The following is a 20,251-nucleotide window of genomic DNA, read 5'->3' as shown; positions in this document are numbered from 1 at the left end:
CTTCTACACATGAAGGGACAAAACCATTGTAAAGTTTCAATATTTCAACTGTTAACAACTACTTAAGCCCTTGGACAACTTTCCTTCTTAGTTTCAGGTTTTTTAGACTTACACAAGCAGAAAGTCAAACGAGTAAAAAAAAATTTATTTTTAAACACTCATCTCAAATATACATGATCCAATTTCCTTAACCTTATCGAAGCAAAGAATGCTCTAAGAAATACTTTTAAGCCAAGTTTCAGCCCACAGCAGATTTTTACAGTTAAGTTATAAATCTGTGGAAAACAGTGTTTATAATTGCTGACACCACTTCAACTACAGTGGCATGTACAGTGCCTTAAAGGGGATAAAAAGAGGCAAATTAAGTAAAATGTTCCTGGAGTCAGATTTCACTTGTACATTGCGTAGATTAAATTTATTACAAGCTTGAATATATTACAATTTCATAGTTACAGAATGAGCACTGCTATAACTTTGTACACCCATGCACTTTCTGAAGTGCCAGCGTTTTCATATCCTAGATGAAATGTTTGGTTTGAAATGCTTTTCAAGTTTCGTTTCCCTTCCCCTCCCATCCACTGGACTTCCTTTCCCAGTCTGCTGGAAAAATACAGTGAAGCACAAGATTTACCTTATTGCTAACACTGTTGACAGTAGAATATTCCCGGTTTAAAAACAACCCCCAATCAGAAGCAGAGACAACATTCTGTAACCATAACTAGAAGTTGAAACTGTACTTACAAAACAGGATACATGGGATTTTTAAAAGAAGTGCAGACCAAAACAGTAACAAGACCAGAGATGCACTGTGACTACCTTAATTCGAAACATAGTGTAAAATGTTACATCCATCTTCAGCAACACAGACATGTTTGTTTTAACTTAAGGGGAAATTTCCTCCAAGTGAAATTGGGAAACATTGGAGAGGTGAGCTGTGGAACCACATGTTGTTCTTCCCACCCCTCCATACAGTTATATTGGTAACACTGCTGAAAGTTAAAATAAGGGCACAACATTTAAAAAACAAAACTTCATCAAAAATCAGAGAAATGGTATCAGTTGCTTTTTGAAGCTTATTACAGTTCTCATTCCCCTTTCAAAGAATGTTTTGTCATCCTACTTATTTTTCCCTTTTTGGTTTGCAAATCCTGTCTTCAATTAGATCAGGACCCTCCTCTTCTCTACAGGTGGCCTTTGAAATTACCGGGCTTTTCTTAGGAAGTAATGGTTGCTTGTTTGGGTGTTTGTTTTCAGATGACAAGGGGATTGGGTCTGGTTGCATGTCTGCAGTATGGGGGTTTAATGCTAAATCTAGTCATTTTAATGTTTTGACCTCTGATTATAGTAGAGTTGCAGAGATTGTCAATTTCAATGTTCCAGAATTATCACCTTACTTCCCCACTTCTATTTTAGCAAAAAGTGTTCTAAACGTGACTGTATCCTGAAAAAATGCAATGCTGCCATCTTAATAGACCCTGATACCGCTACAAGTGGGAAAGCTAAAAAGCTTTCAGACAGTATGGCTGCAGTTTCAACTCTGGTGATCAGACTGAATTTTTTAGGGAAAAAAACTCAATTGCACTATAAAGGTAGGTAGAGACACTGACAAGTCAACAGATAAAACATTTCCTGCCATCCTCTTACTAAACAGAAGCAGAAAGATGAGGTGGAAACTAGCCTATAATACAAGTGGTAGTTTCTCCTCAACCGCAGTTAAGGGTAACCTTTTATAAAACATGCATATTGACAACATTATTAATTAAGTACATGTCAATGTATATTCTTTAGGTTTTGTCCTTTATTACATACACAGCAAAGAAGGCAGCATCTCTCGCTCACACACACACAGTGTGTTACATCCACACCACACATCCACAGTCTCAGAAAGTTGTCTGTGATAAGGAACACATTATAGAGGTTGTGGTCTTTATCTATAAGCCCCTGAGCTTTTTTCTTAGAGTTAGGTGAAAAAGGCAATGAACAAGATTTCCCTTGCTCTGTAAGTGCTTTGTGCAACAATGTCTATAGTCATTACTGAAGTCTTTTTTGGAGGAGAAATATAAAGTCTTACTCCCATATTAGAACAATTTTCCACACCAATAATTCCAGTTATAATTCAGTCATCACACTTAGCTAATATAGCTCTTGCTCCCGTGATTGGAGTTCGGATCAGTTCTGCAGATCACAAGTGAAATGCTTTTATGTAGTCTCCCCCTCATTTCAAAAGAGGTCATCTTGGTGCTACTGTAGGAGCAGAGAAGGAGCCAGAATTCCTTGGTGACTGAGAAGGCATTGGTGGAGAACTAGGTGACACTTTCTTAGGGCTGCACAGGTCCCCATTATGTAGCTTCCATAGAAGTTCTTCATTTTCCATTGATAGACGCTTATTTACCTTTGATTCTTTCTCTAGAGACTCCTGTAAAACTGCCTGCTCTGTGGAAAGTTGCCTGAAAAAATAATTGTAAGTAAGTGGACATGATTCAGTTTGAAAGTTAGAGCATCTTACATAGTTTTAAAAGAATTAAAAAAGCTATAACAAATCCCTGTCCAAATATACACATTCCTTATCAGGATTTAGTGCATTTGTTCTCAAGAAGTAACAGCTGGGTTCTACAGGCTTGCCCTCACTGCATCGTGAGCTGGAGCTATAACTTGAGTTTTGCTCCAATTCAACTCCCATCCACACACAATTCTCTAGCTTGAATTAAGTGGGTCTTGAAGCTGGAGTGCTGTTGAAGCTAGGGCTAGTAATGCAGTGGACATGCAATGGCTCCAGGTACCACAGCTGATTAGCTCCAAATACAATCACACTGCTATTCAAACCACTGTGCAGCTCAAATGTTTCACAGTGTGATCACTCACTAGAGCTAGGCTAGCTCTAGTGAAGTACCTCAAATGTACTAACTTGAGCTAACTGTTGCAGTGAAGACAAGCCCTAATCTGGCAGTTTGTGCAGAAGACAGAACAATGTCAGAAAAAAAAATCCTGCATAAAAGCAGCAGCCTATTCTTGCCAGCATTACTGCATGAATCAGTCATTTTACAAAATTCTGGGTAGTTTAAGGCTCTTAAAATTCAACTCTTATTAATGAAGGCAGCTGAAGAGTGTTTTTACATCTTCCCTGTCAGGAGTCATGTCATAGCTTTGTCTCCCTGCAGTGCAAGACCTGCAAAATTTGTCTGAACTTCCTATTTTCTTTATTGTATGCTCTACAGTGGTTTGCTCATTCATTTCTTGCAACATATGCAGAGTTAGAAGATTTGATTAACACAGTCAGACTCCATTTCTGGATTGGATGTAGTCTGTATATCTAGAACCAGGAGGCTTAGCAGACATTGCCCCTTTGATTAAACAAACTGTTGAAAAGAAATTGTCGAGTAATTTTAAACATTTTAATATATAAAACTATGAACAGTTCTTATAAAATCAGGAGCACTTCACTCCAGGGAAAAAGAGCATCTAGCAATTAATTATAAGAGATGGTGCTCCTGGGTAGCCTTTACTTCCCTGGTAACTATGTTAACGAGCATTCAAGACAGTAACATGAGTTGTAATTTCCAGGGGAACAGAGCTAGCCTTATTTGATAAGAACAGTCATGATTTTATACCCTGCCACCAGTTTCAAGGAGCCTCCACCCCCCACAATACCCATTCCAACTCAGGTAGGATTTCAGATTTGCACATATCAGACAGGATGGAAAAAATGAGCATCATGCTTCCATCTTGCAGGCATGATATCTTACAGGGGTAAGGACCTTTTTAAATCTGCAAGATGCTGGTTATTCATTTACAGAATAAAATTTATTCTTTCACAAGTTAATAAAAATGCCTGGATTATTTTTTACCTTGAAAGTTGCATGTGTTTGTCCATCCGAGCTTTTAGTTCTTCATTTTCCTGCTGAAACTTCTTCATTTTATCCATTAAGACAGTGTTGTTTTCCACCTTTAACAAATGAACAAATTGTTGGGGGTTGTATGTGGATGTTTGTTTTTTATAAAAATACAGAATAATTGCATTGGCAAGTACCCATTATATGCATTACTAACCTGAAATTGAGTTTGTTACACTAAGTTAGATTATTTTAAGATACATAGAATTATCTTGAGGAAATGTAAAAGTGACGTGAAAGTGATTTATTGCTCATCATCAGTAGGCAAGTCTACTTTTTGCTTCTTAGTTGGCATTTTGCCACTTTTGCTTGATTAGCTGCACACTAAAAGCTGAATCCGCTATTTGAATTTCTGGGCTGGTGGCCACAGTTCTCTTCACATATAGCATTACAGATGGCTGAGACACTAGATCTCCATGCAATATATAGTCTAGGAAAGGTGAAAAATTCAAAAAAATGTTCTCCATATATAACTAGCTCTCCCTCAACCTTCACTACCACCCACAAAATCAATTCTGTATTAGCAGAAGTGATCTGATCCCCATCTAAAAAAGCCACACTCCTGCATGTCCCAATTAGTATCACGGGAAAAAAGCTTCTTTTAAAAACAAAAACAACTTTGAAATGGGTTAACATTCAGTGGATTTCCGAAAGTCAACATCTTTAGTCAGAAGAGACCCTGTGGGCAACAAGACTTTAGAGCCCATGATTACACTGAAGCGTCTAGAATTTCATAATGACTTGTAAATCATCACTGGTATATGGCAATAGTTGGCTCCCAGACAAAATGTAATAGTTGACTGAGACCCTGCTCCCTGTTATTTAAGCCTCTCTCCTCTGCATTAAATGGTAAGATTTCCATGAAGATGATGGCAGAAGTATTCAGCTAGTGCTCAAATGCCCCAGCCAGGATCAAGATCTAGGATCATGCTAGATGCTGTACAAACATTATAGGATTTCCTGCCCCGAAGAGCTTCCACTGTAAAACAACAAAAATAGGAGGGGTTTCCAAAGAGTGGTAATTTAAAGAGGCCGTAGTAGTATCCAATACATCAGATCAACATAGGCTTTAGGTGGAAATGAAATACTTATTTACTCACTGTCAACATATTCAGATAATTTTATTTTTCTGTATCATGTTGAATGGGTTGATTCCTTTCTTGTTTCAATAAGCTCCTTAACGTGACCGTTAACATTTTTTGCCTGATGGGCATTGTGACATAGTGCCAGCCTGGACTACGTAAGCTTCCCCACAAGGTTCTGCCATGCAATCAGAATCTCATATGTAGCAGACTTATAGTCCTATTGGGTAAATGCTTTGAAATTTAACCTGATATTTGTCAAGAGTGGGGATTGTATATTGTGGACAGTAACTAACTAGTACAGATTATTTTTAACAACCCAAAACAAAATGGAACAGAAGTCTAGAGGTTAAAAAGTTAATCATGCCACCTGGGGATTCCCCTCTTGCCTCTCCCACTTCAGTCAAGAGAGAATACAAAATAGCATTTACAGGATTTACAAGTTAAATTGCATGGAAAGAAGAAATGCGGTTCAGAAAATTGGCTGAAATTTGATTTGTTCCTCTCTGTTCCACTGTTTGTTTCTCTTATTGTATCATTCAGGAAACATCTTTCCTCAGATTGCAGGCCAGCACAGGTAAAATTGTACCTGTGACATTAACATGTACCTTGTGCTCCTTTGCAAAATTTTTGTTTGCTTTTCGTGTATACAATTAGCTTAGTGTTTAAGCTTGACCAGCATGAATTCACTCAAAATCTGACAACTTAGAAAACAGTCCCCACAGAATCTTACCAGTTTTTCCATCTTCATCAGCTTTATATCTTGCTGATGTAGTTTCTCATTCTTGATCTCCAACACTGCTTTCAAACTTTCCAGTTCCTGTTTCAGATACATAATCTGAGGGTTTTTCTGAAATGATTTCCACAAAAGTTTGCTTATTTCTCAGAACTTCAATTTTAAAAGGTATATAGTAAACACTTGTAAATCAGGTGTTTGTAATAACTTTATGAAATCAAGTGGGACATGGTTTTGAGTCAGAAGGAAAAAACTAAGATTTTTTTTCCACTCCTGAATATTTATTCTCCTCTCCCTTAATTTCATTTGTCCCTCAGTAAAAAGATCTAAAGACTCCCTTTGAAAATGTAATTTAAGAAACCTCTATAAAAGGTTAACCTCTGTTCAAAAGAAATAGGATAACTGGCCAAACATATACAAATTTGCTTTTGTATAAATGATAAAACCCTTGTGGATCAAATTGATACATTATTGCAGGCATAGTAAAACTTATTCGTTTTACAGTAGTGCTGAGGCTCCCTCATAGTTAAGGCTGCTAAGAACTCCAGAACCCTCCTGTTTTCTCTTAGTCATAACTAAGCCCAAGAGAAGGTTAAAATATATATATGTACACATGCATGCACACAGAGTCACTCAGATATTTTGTAGCGCTCAAACAACTTTTCTTGTATATGAGTAACTCAGAAGCTGAACTTTAAACCTTTGAATTTTACATGCATTTAATCCTCTTTCCAGTTTGAAAGCAGCACTTTATAATTCCCCTATGCAGCTTTCATACTACTATTAGCTGCATAACATACAGTTGTATATTATTCAACTATACTAACATTGTCTTACTGCATGGTATGACTTGTACCTGCTAGCAAGCTTAATATTTACTGGTTAGTAAGTGATGTGGATCTGTAAAGGGTTATTTTTAGGGCTGTCACGATTAAAAAAATTAATCATGATTAATTGCACTGTTAATAATAGAATACCATTTAAATATTTTTGGATGTTTTCTACATTTTCAAATATATTGATTTCAATTACAACACAGAATACAAAGTGTACAGTGCTCACTTTATTTTTGATTACAAGTATTTGCACTGTAAAAAAAAATAGTATTTTTCAGTTCACCTAATACAAGTACTGTAGTGCAATCTCTTTATCACGAAAGGTGAAATTACAAATGTAGAATTACGTACTAAAAAACTGCATTCAAAAATAAAACAATGTAAAATTTTAGAGCCTGCAAGTCCATTCAGTCCTACTTCTTGTTCAGCCAATCGCTCAGACAAACCAGTTTGTTTACATTTGCAGGAGGTAATGCTGCCCACTTCTTGTTTAGAATGTCACCTGAAAGTGAGAACAGGCATTTTCATGGCACTGTTGTAGCCAGCGTTGCAAGATATTTATGTGCCAGGTGTGCCAAAGATTCATATGTCCCTTCATGCTTCAACCACCATTCCAGAGGACATGCATCCATGCTGATGACGGGTTCTGCTTGATAAAAATCCAAAACAGTGAGGACTGATGCATGTTCATTTTCATTATTTGAGTCAGATACCACCAGCAGAAGGTTGATTTTCTTTTTTGGTGGTTCAGGTTCTGTATTTTCCATATTGGAGTGTTGCTCTTTTAAGACTTCTGACAGCATGCTCCAAACCTCATCCCTCTCAGATTTTGGAAGGCACTTCAGATTCTTAAACCTTGAGTCCAGTCCTGTAACTATCTTTAGAAATCTCACATTGGTACCTTCTTTATGTTTTGTCAAATCTGCAGTGAAAGTGTTCTTAAAATGAACATGTGCTGGGTCATCATCTGAGACTGCTGTAACATTAAATATATGGCAGAATGCAGATAAAACGGAGCAGGGCAATTCAAATACAATTGTCCCTCATAGAGTTCAGTTAGAAATTTAATTAACGAATTATTTTTTTAACAAGCGTCATCAGCATGGAAGCATGTCCTCTAGAATGGAGGCCGGGGCATACGAACGTTTAGCATATCTGGCACATAAATACCTTGCAATGCCGGCTACAAAAGTGCCATGCGAATGCCTGTTCTCACTTTCTGGTGACATTTTAAATAAGAAGAGGGCAGCATTATCCTGTGTAAATGTAAACAAACTTGTTTCTCTTAGCGATTGACTGAACAAGAAGTAGGACTGAGTGGACTCGTAGGCTCTGAAGTTTTACATTGTTTTGTTTTTGAGAGCAGTTTTGTAACAAAAAACCCAACGTTAGTAAGTTGCACTTTCACGACAGAGTTTGCACTACAGTACTTGTATGAGGTGAACTGAAATATACACTTTGATTTCAATTACAACACAGAATACAATATATATGAAAATGTAGACAAACATCCAAAATATTTAATACATTTCAATTGGTATTTATTGTTTAACAGTGTGGTTAAAACTGCGACTAATCAGGATTAATTTTTTTGAGTTAATCTCTTTAGTTAACTGAGATTAATCCACAGCCCTAGTTATTTTGTAAAATTAACCTCTACCAGGCCTCTTTTTCCATGGTAAAAGTGTTTATGTTTCACAACTGAAGTCACAGGCAATAAGAAGAAAAAGGCCTATTAAATCCAAGTTAGTATGTAGGTAAAAACTAGAACAAGGAGAGAAGCCAACACTGTTGAAACATGTCTATTTCTTTAAAGATAAAATTAATTGTGCAACTGGGATGAAAGTTGTTTGTGTGTATTTGGCGCAAACAGTGGTGTATTGAATTGAGTAGTGTCTTCATTATTGCATCAGAGAGAAAAGGACTCTCCTCTCTCTCACCCCAACCCCCAGACAACATGCACATTTGTGGGATACAGCCCACACAGACAGAGGGGCAGGCTGAAACTTGATGCGACAGTCTTTTAGGCTAAAAATGGAGGGCTTTGGTAAATGCAAGGCCTTCAGGTGACAACCAGTACATATTGCAATTAAGGTGAGAGCCTAACTAGCCATCATATAGTTGAGTGATTGGTGCAGCTGTGTTTAATGTCTGCTTAATTTGTGATTCTTTCTATTTGGACTCTTGGACAAAAAGTAAGCAAGAGAATTTGGATTCTGATCTCAGAGAAGGCCAAGAATGAAATAATATGTACACAAAGGACAAAAGGCATAGTGATCCTTTCCCTAAATACTGTTGTGAGGAAGCTGGGAGATAGGGAGACACAAATGACACAAAAGGTGTCAGTCTAGGTTTTACTGGTGGTTTTTTTGTTTTTTTGGGGTTTTTTTTTGGGGGGGGGGGTGTCAAGGAAACCAGAAGTCTTGGTATAAAACTTAAGTTATTCAAAATTCACATTCAGAACCACGTGTGTCAGCAAGCAAGTTTTCTCCTCTTCCCCACTCCGAAAGCAGATTTATAAAGTTAAATTAAAATGAGTTACAAATATGCCACTGAAGAAAACTGTTTTGGCCAATTAATCCTTCCCACTGAAAAATCTGAAGCAGGGAAGTCTCAAGCCCATGGTTCACCTCGAATTACTGTCACTCTCTCCTATTCAGGCTATCAGGCTGGGAGAAGCATTTCCAGCTGCATAAAAGACACTGAGCCTACTGCCCCTTCAACCTACTCTGTGCCTGAACATTCATGGAAAAATATGGTCCCAACCCCAGAGTCCATCCATGTTGCCCTCTAGTCTGCCCTCATCTCTCCCTCCCCAGTCACACAACTCAAGAAGTGTGCTACGATTGGTTCCTCCCACTGCACTGGTAGGAGGCAGAGCAAGAGGGAGGGAAGGAAGGAAATAAATTCTGCTGTGAGTGACACTGGTTTCCACTAGATAAAACCAGCAGTATTTCTGCACTTTGCAAGAGAAAAATTCATAGAAAATCCTCCTCCCACTTACTGGCTCTGCAGGCCTCTAAAACCTGTATGTGTCCATGATTTATGGGTCTTGCCAGGATGCTGCTGCTTGAATTCCGCTCCCCTCAAACTGATTTCAGGTCTTCTCTTACCATCCTTTTCTAGTCCTGTGGTCTCCTGAACAGTGTGTAAAGGGAGGGCAGCATCTGGCCCTTTAACCTTATTTTATAGCTTTCATGTTCAAAGTAAATCTTAACAAGGACAGACAAAACTTTTCAAAAAGAAACACTGGAGATAGGAGACCACCCATCAACTAGAAGCCTCTACCCTGTGTCCATAAGTGAATTAATGGGTGCATATACATCAGTAGCTGCCACAACATAGCATATTCGCGAGCATACAATTGTGTAAAACCTTCAGAAGCAGGTTACAAATAGCAAGAAGCAGACAAACTGATAGTTTGCTACAGCTAAAATGACAACCAGGGGAACCATCCCCACAGAAAAGACTGAAGTGACTGATGTCTACCAGCATTAGAGTAGCCTGAAAAACTTGAAATCTGACTTGGTCTCCTAAGAAATGACTATAGGCCAAGTTGAAAATATTGATAAACATGCCTATCCCACCAGAATGCAGGAAAAATCTCATTCAGAGCACACTTTTAAAGCAGGAACATCACAGATTTTTTTGTATACATTTTTGTATTTAGAATTCAATCATAAGTGCAAGATCCCTTTAAGTATGCTTGATGTTTTCATACCCTGATATTAAAATTTAACTTGTTCCTCCAACAGTAATATTTTCTCTAGTTTAGAAACATTTCAACCTTTAACATTCAACTTAACTGTTGGATGAAACCCGCTTCACCATGCTCTGGTTGCTGTCCTTCAGACCAAAAACTTAACTCTGTTGCTTCTAGGACATACATTGCAATACTATGGTTAACAAAAAAACGCCCCCAAAACAACTCATGCAATGAAGAAGTTACAAGAATGTTAGAACAAGTCATTGCTTTCAGTCAATCTCATGACCACTTCAGGGAATACCAGTATGACATTGCACACCATATTCTTCATAGAAATATGGTTATGATATGAATATGGCATAAATAAGAGATACTTTATGCAAGATGGCTCATGTAAGGTATCATTGGAAAGGTTATAATTTACTGAATGTGATTATCCAATTTGTACATATGTATCATTTCTGTATCTAAAGTTAGGAATATTGACTATGTAACAATTACAACTGTATGTGTAGTTGGGAGACACCCACCAGACAACCGGCCATCACAGCCTTAACGGGCCATAAGGAAGAAACGGTAAGACTATGAAAGGTTTCAGAGTAGCAGCCGTGTTAGTCTGTATTCGCAAAAAGAAAAGGAGTACTTGTAGCACCTTAGAGACTAACCAATTTATTTGAGCATAAACTTTAGTGAGCTACAGCTCACTTCACCGGATGTATAAAGTGGAAAATACAGTGAGGAGATTTATATACACACAGACCATAAAAAAATGGGTGTTTATCATACACATTGTAAGGAGCGTGATCACTTAAGATGAGCTATTACCAGCAGGAGAGTGTGGTTGGGGGGAGAGAAAACCTTTTAAAGTGATAATCAAGGTGGGCCATTTCCAGCACATTTCCAGGAGTTAACAAGAACATCTGAGGAACAGTGGGGGGTGGTGGTGAATAAACAAGGGGAAATAGTTTTACTTTGTATAATGACTCAACCACTCCCAGTCTCTATTCAAGCCTAAGTTATTGTATCCAATTTGCAAATTAATTACAATTCTGCAGTCTCTTGTTGGAGTCTGTTTTTGAAGTTTTTTTTGTTGAAGAATACTCACTTTTAGGTCAGAAATCGAGCGACCAGAGAGATTGAAGTGTTCTCCGACTGGTTTATGAATGTTATAATTCTTGACATCTGATTTGTGTCCATTTATTCTTTTACGTAGAGACTGTCCAGTTTGACCAGTGTACATGGCAGAGGGGCATTGCTAGCCCATGATGGCATATATCACATTGGTAGATGTGCAGGTGAACGAACCTCTGATAGTGTGGCTGATGTGATTAGGCCCTATGATGGCGTCCCCTGAATAGATATGTGGGCACAGTTGGCAACGGGCTTTGATGATACTAATCTCTCTCCTTCCTGAGAGGCATCCTGGGATGTAGCTGTGACACTACCAGGTCAGGTGATAAGATCACCAGATACAAAATATCATCTTGGGACACTGCTGGTACTTTTCCTCTGTAGGGGGATGGGGATCAAACAAACGTTTCCTGCCTTAGGTAAATCCTTTTTAAGGCTGGGGAGCGGGTTGATCTAGACTCTCCTCCATTGCCTACCCAAGAAGAAAGACTGCTGAAAGTACCTGAAGGGACAAAGGAACTAACCTGAGAGAAAGACAAGGGCGAGTCCAGACTGAGGGCTTGTCTACACTCTACAGCTTTTAGCAACATGGCTGTGTTGCTACAGCCGTGCCACTAAAAGTCAGGCAGTGTAGCCTCTGCTTGTCGGCTCTCCTGCCAACAATGCTCTGTTCACATTGGCACTTGTTCCGGCAAAACTTGTCTCTTTTGCAGGTGGGGGTGGGTTTAACACCTCTGAAAGACAAAAGGTTTAGGCTCTCCAGCCTCTTGCAGCACACACACACAGGTAGGGCCAAAAGTTGTGTCGTTCAAGTGCCAGTGTAGACATCAGACGGAGGTCCAGTCTGTAAGAAGAAATAACTGGAACTCTAAACTACAGAAACTCTGCAACTTGCCTAAAATTACATTTAGGGTGAGAAATTACTTCTTGAAACCTGTCTCTAAGATCTTAAGCATAGTATACGTGTTTTGTTTTATTTGTTCAGTAATCTGCTTTGTTCTGTTTGCAATCTCTTATAATCACTTAAAATCTGCCTTTTGTAGTTAATAAATTTGTTTGGTTTATTATTAAACCTAGTTTGTGCAATTTCTAATGGGGGGGAGCAAGAAGTTGTGCATGTCTCTCTTCAGGGAGTGGTTGACTTTTTAGGAGCTTGTGCTGTGCAGATCTTTCTATACAGCGCAAGACAGTATTATTTTGTGTTTATTCCCCAAAGGGGGCGTGCATGTCAGTGCTGGGTGAATCTTCCCACACAGAGCTGACTTCAGTCTGTGTCTGCAGCTGGTGTGGCCCTACCTCTGTGTGTGTGCGCACACGCACTGCAAGAGGCCAGAGAGCCTAATTCAGCAAAACAGGGAGAGGGAATACAGGCTGGTGGAGTAGGTGAAATCCCAGTACATCAAGTGGCATCCCAGAAGTGCGGGGTCTAACCCATCACAACCAGTTACTCAGTATTTTTGGGAATAGTCAAGCAGGTTGGACCCTAAGCTGGAAGATGCACACGGTGGTCCTACTTATACAAAACCGTTCATACTTCTGACAGTTAACTTTGCAGGAACTACCTACTGCTATAATTGCAGAATAACCTACTGCTAATTGTGTACCAATTGTTATTCAACAATTGTGTACTTTTAAATGTGTTATATTTTGATTACTATCCATTTACCTATCTAATTTCAAGTATTTCTACTGGCATATGTACCTTTGCTACTAACTGAAGACTTGATAGTGTCCCTACCTGTAAGCAAACCCTAGGAATACCCAAAAAAAACCAAAACCAAAACAAAAAACCACCTTAAAAAAAAATAGAAATCCCATATCTATTTTCATTAACTTTTGCAAACTAAACAACTTTAGTATGTCTGAAGATCCATGTGGAGAGATGGAACCATGTAACAAACAGCAACATACATTCCTTGAAAGGGTACGAAGTCAGTTACTGTATACAAGGAAAAACAGACTTGATCATGCTGTGCATTTGAGAATTAAAAAAATTAAGCTCAATACTTACCAGATTTGCTTTTTCTTTGTCTATTTGTTTTTGCTCTTCCAACTTTAACTTTTCATTTAAAGATTCATTTTCCCTTTTTAATTCATCAATTTTTTTCTAAAACAAAAACACAGTGTAAGAGTGAGGCCAGAAATTGGGTATGTCTCTCTCCAAAAACATCTCTCCCTCCTTGGTTTTGAAATTGTTGCAAAGTCTTGTGAATCACACCCCTAACAAACCTCTAATGATTCCTTTTTCTCTTTAAATGAATCTTCAAATGAATTCCTTTCCAATTCATTGGCATTCTTGAGCTCTGAAATAATACCAGATTTGCAGATTGTTACAACACTGCATAACAAGTCAACCATATTTTAGAGAAGTCATAGTTAAAAGGTGATATATGCATTCATGGTCAATAGCAAGAATATTGAATAGAGCTAGTAATATTAATCATCATTACTCATTACATCATTTCAATCATCTGCTTGAAAACAGATGAGATGTCCAAGTGATTTGCCTTCTAGGCATTCATAGACTGGTCCCTCACATCTCTGGTACACTATACATAAGTTTGCTCACTAAAATATCAGCTTTGAAAGTACTAAGTACTTAGCTATATGCAATGAAAAGCTATTGGAATTGCATACACTGAACACATTGTTAGCACTCAACTAAATATGCATGTCTGACAAACAAAAAAAGCAAAAGTTGTAATTAAAATATTTGTCTATGAGGAACTCCTAAAGGAATAGGCTCATTATCTTTGCACCATTTTATACGTCTGAAATACTGTAGATTCTTTTGGCTTGTTCCTGTTTCCTTTGCAGTCAATGGGAGTTTTATCACTGATTCCAATGTATATAAAATTGAGCCATTATAAAATGGGTTATTAAGAGATGAAACACATTTATTCTCTTTTAAGGACTAAGTTAAGGCTCAAAACTGCTTGGTATTGCAGGTTATCTTAAAGAATTTCCAAATACTGACCAGACTTTCCACCCCCCTGCAGAAAAACTGAATTCCAGACATAGTTTCCGAGCTACTAGGGAAACTAATGCTCAGCCAAAGAGAGGCCTCTCCAGGTCAGAATGGGAATAACTGTGTCTTCACTGTATTTGGATTTTAAAGAAAGCCAATTTTATGGGGCTCCTTAGCACTTAGCAACAAAAACTACAGAATGATCAAGTTACTGAACTTGAGATTTTGAAAGCAGCCTAGAAAATGTAGATGCCACTTTCATTAAAGAATTAGAAAATGTGTCTAAATCTTTTATACTGCTTTCAAATCTCACCCTAATTTTTAACTCAATGAGATTTATTTTACATACAGGAATAACTAAGACTATTGAGTCCCAAAATGAGAACTTCAACTGATTAACAGTTTCAAAGGTTGTTTATCATCAGGAACAGCGGATATTGAATGAATAGGTTGGCTCTCAAAAAATTAAAAATCATTTGACATTTCTTAACATGCAGAACTGTTAGAGAATTATCTGGTAGTGTATGTTCCACTTCATGAAGGAACACAAAGCACTTGCCTGAAAGAGATGATTCATATTCCTTTTTCAGCTTATCTATTTTTTCTGCATGGCTGGTTTCAAGTTCTAACTTGAAGTTTTCATGCGTAATGTTTAAGTTGTCCACCTGCAAGATGATGGTAAGATTTAAAAAAAAAATTTCCTATACAACTATGTAATCCTTAAGGGGGAGAGGGGGGGAGAAAGTCACCTAATACATTTCTGCCCCCTTTCACCAAGTAAACAAAAACGTGTCCTCCTAAGGGAACCTTCTTTAAACAAAGCCTAACTAAATCAATCTTGGAAGGTGCCATGAATGTGAAATAAACTGTCAGAGCAACAAAGTTCTGAAGCTAACAGGCCCCTCACTTAGAATATCTCCAACTTCAGTTCCCAAATCAAATCAAATCAGGTGACTGAACTAGAATGTCCCGGCTATTCTCAATTGTTGCAACAGCACATAAAATGGAGTATGTAGCACTAAGGGTATTTCTACAGTGCAAAAAAGTGTGTTCTTAATTTGGATTAAAAAATCAGGGAGGGCACAACTTTTTACTCAGGTTAGCAGCTCAAGTTAAACCTATAATAGAGCCTGGGGGTGAATTTGAGCTGCTAACCTGAGTTAAAAGCAGAGATAAATAGTCTAAGATAGCAAGAAGTAAACCATGAGCAGTGCTTTGTAGGTGGGAAAGACTTGACATTTGATCAAAGCAGTGAGGTGTTTAACAGGCTTAATGCTTTCAAGGTGGCAAAGGTATCAAGTAGATCAGTTTTGCTGTATCTCAAAGCTTTAATCTTTAAATAACCATTAAGGCTCCAGAAGCCCAACACTGACTTTAAACACATTTCTAGTTATCCTATGTATTTTAAGTACTCCTTTAATATTTAAGCATTGGAAAACATTTTAGAGACACATTTTGTTAACAAGATCAAGTTGAGTTTAATCTTAGATGAAGGTAAATCATCTAAGTGGTAACATTATTAGAATAAAAACATGCTTGTTTTGAGACTTGTTTACCATAGAAAGGAATGAATTATTGGTAAAGCACATTTGCTGCCTGTTAAATTGTACAAGATGAAACTTGATGTAGCTGGGTTACTAATCTCTCTTAAAGAAAGCTTCAAAAGCCCCAGAGAACTCTTCTAATTCAAATACCACAGACCTGCTCTTGGAGTTGTGCTTTATATTTTTCAGCTTCTTCAATACAGATACTCTGTAATTTCTCACACTCTCCAGTGTAAAATTGTTTAAGTCTTTCCTCCAGCTCTGTCAGATCATTTTGATGTTGCTGATTTAGCTTCTGCACAAACCCTTCATAAGCAGCTTGTAATTCATTCCTGTCTCTCTCCAATTTCTCACAGGCTGCAGAAGTGGTTACTGAAGATTTAAAAATGAAGAGTCAGTAATTTGACTTGTTAAATCCAATCATAATTTCAGAGCTTGTCTACATTATAGGTACTAAAGATAGCAGTGGAAATTCCACACAGCAGGATTATGACACAAAATATGATTTACTTGTAAAAAGAGTGCCACCTCTAAGGCTGCCTAAAGAGGCAATCTGCTGCCTGTAAGAGTTCTTGAAAGTATTACAGTGACCATTCAGTGCCTCTCAGGCTGAGGGTTAAGTTTAGAGTTAGATGGCAGTGTAGATGTATCCTATGTTGGTAAAACTTACGTTGCTCAGGGGTATGCATATTCCACACCCCCTGAGCAACGTAAGTTACACTGATGTAAGTGCTCATGTGCCCAGTGCTATGTCAGTGGGAGAGCTTCTGCGACAGAACTTCTGCGGCTCAGGGGGTTGATTTTTTATGCCAATGGGAGAGCTCTCTCCCGTTGGCGTAGAGCCTCCTCACCACACATGCTACAGCTCTATAAGTATAGGTGGGGCCTTAAGATCAGAAAAAAAGGGGGGGAAAGCACTTCATGTACAGTTAAAAAAATGACTGGTTCACAACAGAAAATTTATCAGTGACATGTTTCTCACTACAGAGACTGGAGTGCCCTAATGAAGATTTTAATTGGATTTACCACTTCACTTAATTGGATCTTATTTCACTACTGGATTCCTCAAACTAGTATGTCAGTTCAAACTTAGCTAATTACTTTTTCCAAGATATAAACTGAAGTCCTATGTCCCTAAAGATGAATACCTATTTAACATGTTAATTACACAGAGATAATAGACCAGAGAAAAGCGATTTCTCCACATCATCATCAAAATGCTAGTTGGACAAGCTTCTGTATACTGCCCTTCCAGTGTACCCACTATTAGTCTTTTGTCCCCTCAGAAATCATTGGTAACATTCTATGAATCATTTAAGATATATTTTCCGGCCGCTAATATGCAGTTTCCCAGCGACCCATGCATTACCACGATACCAAGCCTAGCAATGGGTGTGTAAACTATGTTTTCCAAGAAGAAATGAAACAGGAGTAAATTGAATTTAGAACATACATTCTTGTGTACTTTCAAACAATGGAGTACTGCATTGCCAGTTATGCTCACTGTTACATGACTGCTTTAGCCAGTTAATCCAGGATTTTTGAAACTCATAGTATATTAGGCTACATTCTAAAGAATAGAGCAGAAATACAATAAGAATATTATGAGATAGTTGCAGGCAGCATGGAGAATGGAAAGCAATCTTTTAGAAATACAGAATGTTTCTTAATGTTTTCATTAATCCAGTTTAACAAAGAACTAAATTTCTTTCCTCCCCCTCCCCCCATTTAAAAGGTACTTTGAACATCTGCTTTCCATTCAAGTATCTATACTTATTAATTCTACCACAGCAAATCTGTATATAAATGTTCACAACTCAGAGCAAAAGGGCACATACACCCCCCCCCCACACACATTTTTCTATTGGTAGCATGACCAGCTGAACAAGCTCTGCCATATAAACCGTCATCTGCATACAAGTAGCATGATTATAAGGGAAAATAAAGTAGTACATTTGAGTCATGGCAGCAGAGTATAGTCTGGATAGGGAAGGCTGACCACTGAATACCATTGGATAAGGTTTCATTTCCATGCAGTCTCAAGGCTTATTAAAGAAAATTAAAGGCTTATCTAAGCTATTTAAACAGAGACCTAGCTAAAAGGATACTATAACCTTGGATTAGTTGGAGGCAAGAATTTTATATCTTATTCTTTGGCTATCCCTCAATGCAAGGATGATGTCTGCCAAGGGGGTTCACTGGTGGGTTTTTAAGTGGCTTAGGAGCCCAATTCGTGCCCTGCAGATTTTCCCACAGAAGTGACAGGTGTAATATTGGGGGAGACAGTTGTTGGTGTTGACTGTTGTGCCCTTTCTGCGCACACACGCACGAAGAGAAATGGAAGTGATAGTGTATAGAAAGTATACTTGATTTAAATACCTTCCTTCCCCAAAAATTTGTGCTCTTGGCAGAGTGTGTAACAGCAGCATGGGAGTTACAAGTTTTTGTACATGCATTATATGAAACGCTTGTCAGTGTCACAGCTTTGCTTGAACCATGTGAAATAAGTTGCAGTATCTTAGTCAGGATCCCTAAAGTGTACTACTAGTCCAACTACTTCAGTATTCCAATCAGAATGCCTTGAAGTTCTGTAGCTGTCATATTGCTACATCTTTACAATTACCTTTCATTCATCAAGAGCAAGGGAGGTTGAGTTACTGAATGATTAACACTTGCACTCTGGTTTTAGGCACTGTATCCATTTGGAATTCTGCAAGCAGGGGCAGGGAGTTATATGGGCCTGTGGTGCCCATGCTGCTGGCGGGGAGAGGGCTGGGGGGACTGTGGAGTCCTCTCTGGCCCCAGTCCTGGGGCAGCCTGCCTACACCCCAAACTCCTCATATCCAGCCCCACCCCAACCAGAGCTCACACCCCACCCCTTTGCCTCTCCCTGAGCCGCCTCCTGCACCATGAATCTCTCATTGCTGGCCCCACCCCACAGCCCAACCCTCTGCCTTAGCCCTGAGCCCCCTCCCACATCCCAAAACACTCATCCCCCGAGCCCTTATCCCCCAACACCCCAACCGTCTGCCCCAGCCCTGAGCCCCCTCTCACACTCCAAACCCCTCAGCCCCACCCCATTAATTTTGTTATGTGCACCAATATGCAGGTGTGTGTGTGGTGAGGGGGGTGGACCTGTTCTGGGCACCACCAAAAATTAATACAAACCTGCCACCCCTGTCTGCAAGTGAACTATGAGTGAAGCCACTGAAGCTTTGTTATGTAACAAACAGTTGTGTAAAGTGAGTATACACATAAATTAGCCCTATCTTCAAAAGACTTGAACAGTTTGCCAACTCCATTCATCCGCCTGGGATGGTTGCTGATCAGAATTCATTTTTAAACTGAGCTTTTCACCTTCAGACAGACATTGCCACACACTCAACTGAAGATTATCTCCGTGTAAGCTTGAAATCTTGTCTCTCACCAACAGAAGTTGGTCCACTAAAAGATACTACCTCATCCACCTTGTCTCTCTAATATCCTGGGACTGCTATGGCTACAACACTGCATAATTGCCCCAAATGGACAAAAATTCCTGACTATTGCTTGTAACTGATCCTGATTTCATATGCTACTTTAGGAAGAAAGTTGTCATTTAACAGCATTAGGGTTCTTTTAAATCTGTCTTTATTCCTCCTAAGTTACAATAGCCCCTTCCTTTGGAAATGCAAGTTAAACATTTGAATTTTTATCAATACCATGTCAGCTGAAAGCCACTGAATATATTTGCCTGGCATAGTTCTGTATTTTGAGGGAAGGGTAAGTAGTGATGGTTACTATCACTAAAACAATACAAAGGAGCAGGCAGAGAGCCAGCGGATAACATCACTGGTACAGCTACACGGAGAACTCTGATCTCTGTTTATAGCATGGTGGGGAGAGCGAGAGCTATGCAGCAGTCATTGCTAACATGGATTATTTAATTTGAGAGCATCATAGCAAAGTGTTTCAAATGATCCATTGTGTTGGTTCTTCCATTATTTTTAACACCTATCTCGTTTCATTATTTGAATGGTCCAGATTATTCATTTGTCTCTACTGTCTCTAGGTAAAGAAGCTGCCTTCACTTGCATATTAACAAAAGCATCCATACATTGCCTTGGGACATAGCGTTTTAAACTGCCACCTCAAGTATTTTGGACAATACATACTGTTTAATAAAACAGAGGAAGTCAAAGAAAACCCCCAAATCTTTAGTGAATAGCCACATTAGTTCTTGTTCAGCCAGTTTGTAATTTGGATTTAAGAGAGGATCGTAGTACTAAAATTCAGGATGTCTGACAAAAAGTAACCTTGAGATAATCCACAAATGTGCATTTGTGGAAGATGTTTGAATGAATGGGATGCATACCATA

At 38.5% G+C, this 20,251-nt stretch overlaps 1 protein-coding gene across 4 annotated transcripts in view; it reads right to left on the bottom strand.

The window, feature by feature from the left end:
* Window positions 1-2,230: 2,230 nt before the first annotated feature.
* The window catches only part of MTUS1 (microtubule associated scaffold protein 1), a 147,485-nt gene continuing 129,464 nt past the window's right edge, over window positions 2,231-20,251 (bottom strand). For all 4 annotated transcript variants that reach the window (XM_077814560.1, XM_077814561.1, XM_077814562.1 and 1 more), the window contains 7 exons: window positions 16,051-16,265; window positions 14,909-15,014; window positions 13,611-13,684; window positions 13,393-13,488; window positions 5,706-5,822; window positions 3,846-3,943; window positions 2,231-2,447 (listed from right to left, as the gene is read on the bottom strand). In XM_077814560.1, the coding sequence (XP_077670686.1) occupies window positions 2,231-2,447; window positions 3,846-3,943; window positions 5,706-5,822; window positions 13,393-13,488; window positions 13,611-13,684; window positions 14,909-15,014; window positions 16,051-16,265 (923 nt within the window). The remainder of the gene's footprint in view (window positions 2,448-3,845; window positions 3,944-5,705; window positions 5,823-13,392; window positions 13,489-13,610; window positions 13,685-14,908; window positions 15,015-16,050; window positions 16,266-20,251) is intronic.

Source organism: Eretmochelys imbricata, chromosome 4 (genome assembly GCF_965152235.1).
Source record: "Eretmochelys imbricata isolate rEreImb1 chromosome 4, rEreImb1.hap1, whole genome shotgun sequence".
Classification (NCBI taxonomy): Eukaryota; Metazoa; Chordata; order Testudines; family Cheloniidae; genus Eretmochelys; species Eretmochelys imbricata.
Note: the sequence above shows the minus strand (reverse complement) of the source record. Positions and strands in the feature narration are given on the sequence as shown.